The sequence below is a fragment of the Meleagris gallopavo genome, chromosome 4 (genome assembly GCF_000146605.3).
Source record: "Meleagris gallopavo isolate NT-WF06-2002-E0010 breed Aviagen turkey brand Nicholas breeding stock chromosome 4, Turkey_5.1, whole genome shotgun sequence".
Classification (NCBI taxonomy): domain Eukaryota; kingdom Metazoa; phylum Chordata; class Aves; order Galliformes; family Phasianidae; genus Meleagris; species Meleagris gallopavo.
The window spans coordinates 32,741,844-32,744,400 of NC_015014.2; the positions used below are offsets into that span (position 1 = coordinate 32,741,844).

The 2,557-nt window shown below is 50.8% G+C and overlaps 1 protein-coding gene across 2 annotated transcripts in view; it reads right to left on the reverse strand.

Annotated features, from left to right (window-relative positions):
• Nucleotides 1-6: 6 nt before the first annotated feature.
• SPRY1 (sprouty RTK signaling antagonist 1) overlaps nucleotides 7-2,557 on the reverse strand; it is a 5,781-nt gene continuing 3,230 nt past the window's right edge. The window contains exons 1-2 of one of the 2 annotated variants that reach the window (XM_010709909.1): nucleotides 2,507-2,557; nucleotides 7-1,109 (exon numbers count right to left, since the gene is read on the reverse strand). In XM_010709909.1, the coding sequence (XP_010708211.1) occupies nucleotides 98-1,054 (957 nt within the window). In that variant the 5' untranslated portion in view covers nucleotides 1,055-1,109; nucleotides 2,507-2,557 and the 3' untranslated portion in view covers nucleotides 7-97. The remainder of the gene's footprint in view (nucleotides 1,110-2,506) is intronic. The other variant, XM_010709908.3, reaches the window with a different exon arrangement.

A 2,557-nucleotide genomic window follows, 5' to 3' on the forward strand; every position in this document is an offset into this window, starting at 1 on the left:
ACACACCCCTAAAGGCAGGAAGGGAAGAAAAAATATTTATATATCAGCTACAACCTGAAAAATCAAAAGTTGGAGGAAGTAAACCTCCCTCCAAAAATCATGACGGCTTGCCCTGACCCCGGGAGGGGCAACTCTCCAGTTTACAATAGACAGTGTTGGAGTTCTTGCATCGGCAGCCCGGACGATTGACGCGGTCGTAACACCCTCGACACAGTTTTAGGCATCCTTTTGCAGGAGGGTAACAGAGCAAGCAAGGCAAAAACAAGGACATGGCTCCCATGCACAGGTACCTAGAACAGCAATGTGACTGGGAGCAAGAGCAGGGATTATCCGCGTACGAGTCCCCTTCATCGTCGTTAGAACAGTGGTAGAAGATCCCTTTGACCAAACACATGCAGGTGCCATACTCCACCATGCTCTCTGCCGAGCACAAGCACTGCCGGTTGCAGGCCAGGCAGGAAGGCAAGGCCCTCGGGGCTGTGCACTCACCACATTTGCACTTCCCACACTGTTCGCAGATAAACTTGTGCTGTGTCAAGTCCTCTTTCAAAGGACCCTTCAGATCATCTACAATCAATGACGACTGCTTGGGTTGCGTCTGGATTGTCCGCTCAGACCTGTGGCCCGGCCACGATGGAGGTGACCGTCCCAACAGTCCTTGCTCCGAAGAAGCACTGCTGTTGCTCCCAGAGCTGGCCGCGCTCCCCGTGCTGGTTGATCTGCTCAAAACAGGAACCCTTGCATTATGCTGATGTGGCACGTGCCCCAGGTGGCTGGGTCTGTGCTCATAATTGTTATTCACATTAATCGGTATGATTTCATGAGTCCTTTCGTGCTTCTCTTGCCTCGGTGCTGTCCGTGGCCCGGATTTTTTCACCACAGATGGACCTTCAGTGTAATCATTGCTGCCGCGGATCGCCTTGATCTGGTCCAGGGACAAGATAGCTGTAGGCTGGCTCTCCCGCTCGTACTCCAGCCGCTGCCGGCTGTCCAGAGAGGGCTGCTGAATCACCACCAGCGAACCACCACTGCCGTGCTGGCTTTGGGGCTCCATCTGTAGTGATCTCTACTTCTGGCATTCAGCAGGAACCTGGCATGCATCTGAAATCCTAGAATAATAACGAGAAGACAGGAGGTATAAATAAACATTGCTTGTGTACATATATACACGCATACACAAGATCAAGCACAAAAGAGGAACAAAGAACAGGATGCTGTCTGAAAATAAAAATGCTATAGCAAACCACAAATTGCCCGAGCCACCTGGTGCCGAACTCTTTCAGCAGGGGATTACAGCAACGCTGAGGATCTGGCCAAAGTCCAGCAGCGAGGAGAGCCCGGGCATGGCATCATAGGTGAGGAATGCTGGAGGAGACCCCTCGCCATTAAACTCAGAAAGAAAATAACTATAAAAATCACTATTAACCTGTGCACTAACTTGGCAAGCCATAGAAGTGCGTGCTTCTCATGTGCTACCGAACTCGGTGTCTAATTAGCAACAGCAGTTCTGCCTGCCCCCAGAACTAAGCTAGAAAGGGGAAAACGCACTGTCAAGTCAGCGCTCTGCTGGCAGAATGAAGGGCACACACAGTCCTTGCATTTCTGTCTGGATCTACAGCACCAGAAAGCTGAAGAGATCTGTACTTCATCGCATTTGGGTACGGCTCCTTCAGGAAGCAAAGTGTGTGCACAGCAGAGCCTCAAACTAAGTCAGGTGGGCAAAGCATTTCCTATAGGATAGAAATTCAGCATCCAAACCTTACAAAATTAACATCTTGAGGTACCTTCTCACCAAAGGGCAGAGCGTGAATATGGATACAAGAGAATAAGACAAGCTAAGTGTCTTAGCTAATCCAAGCTATAATAAAGTTCTTTACTGAGTCTCTAGCTAAAGTGGATGAACAGATCCCTTTGCACAAGATAAACCAACTGAAAGCTTCTCAAACACAACCCTCACGGTTTATCTTTCAACTATTGACCCAAAGATTACAAACGCTGACCAGGAAAACTGCAGTGACAGCCCTGCACCCGTATAAGAGCTGCACACGAGACCCACGTAAAAGCTACCGCTCTTATACATAAAACTAAGAAAATAAACTGCTTTGCCTTAAAAGAAAGCCCAGAACAACTCGCTCCCCTTTCACCCCCACGAGATGTCACACGCAAACGCAGAGTGGAGCGGACAGACAGCACTAGGACACAAGCTGCAGCCACGGCAAGGAGCGCGTCCCGCTCCCGGAGCGCAGGGCAGGCAGGCTCACTGCAGCAGGTGGGGATGCATCTCCGCTGCCGACCACTCAGAGAGGCGGTACCCGTTCATAAGGATGCAAAAGTCCCCGCGCTCGTCTGCCCGGTAAAGATCGCAATTCATATTTAGGGTCAGCAGATTAAGGAAAAAAAAATAAGTGAAATGAAACGGCTCCACGCCACCGCGCTCTTTTCAATTTATCCCACACCACGAACCGCGCTCTTCCCAGGAGCCGAACGCGAAACCCGCGACACGCACCGAGCGTGAACGGAGGTGAGAAGGGCGAGACGCACACGCAGCTGCGGCAGC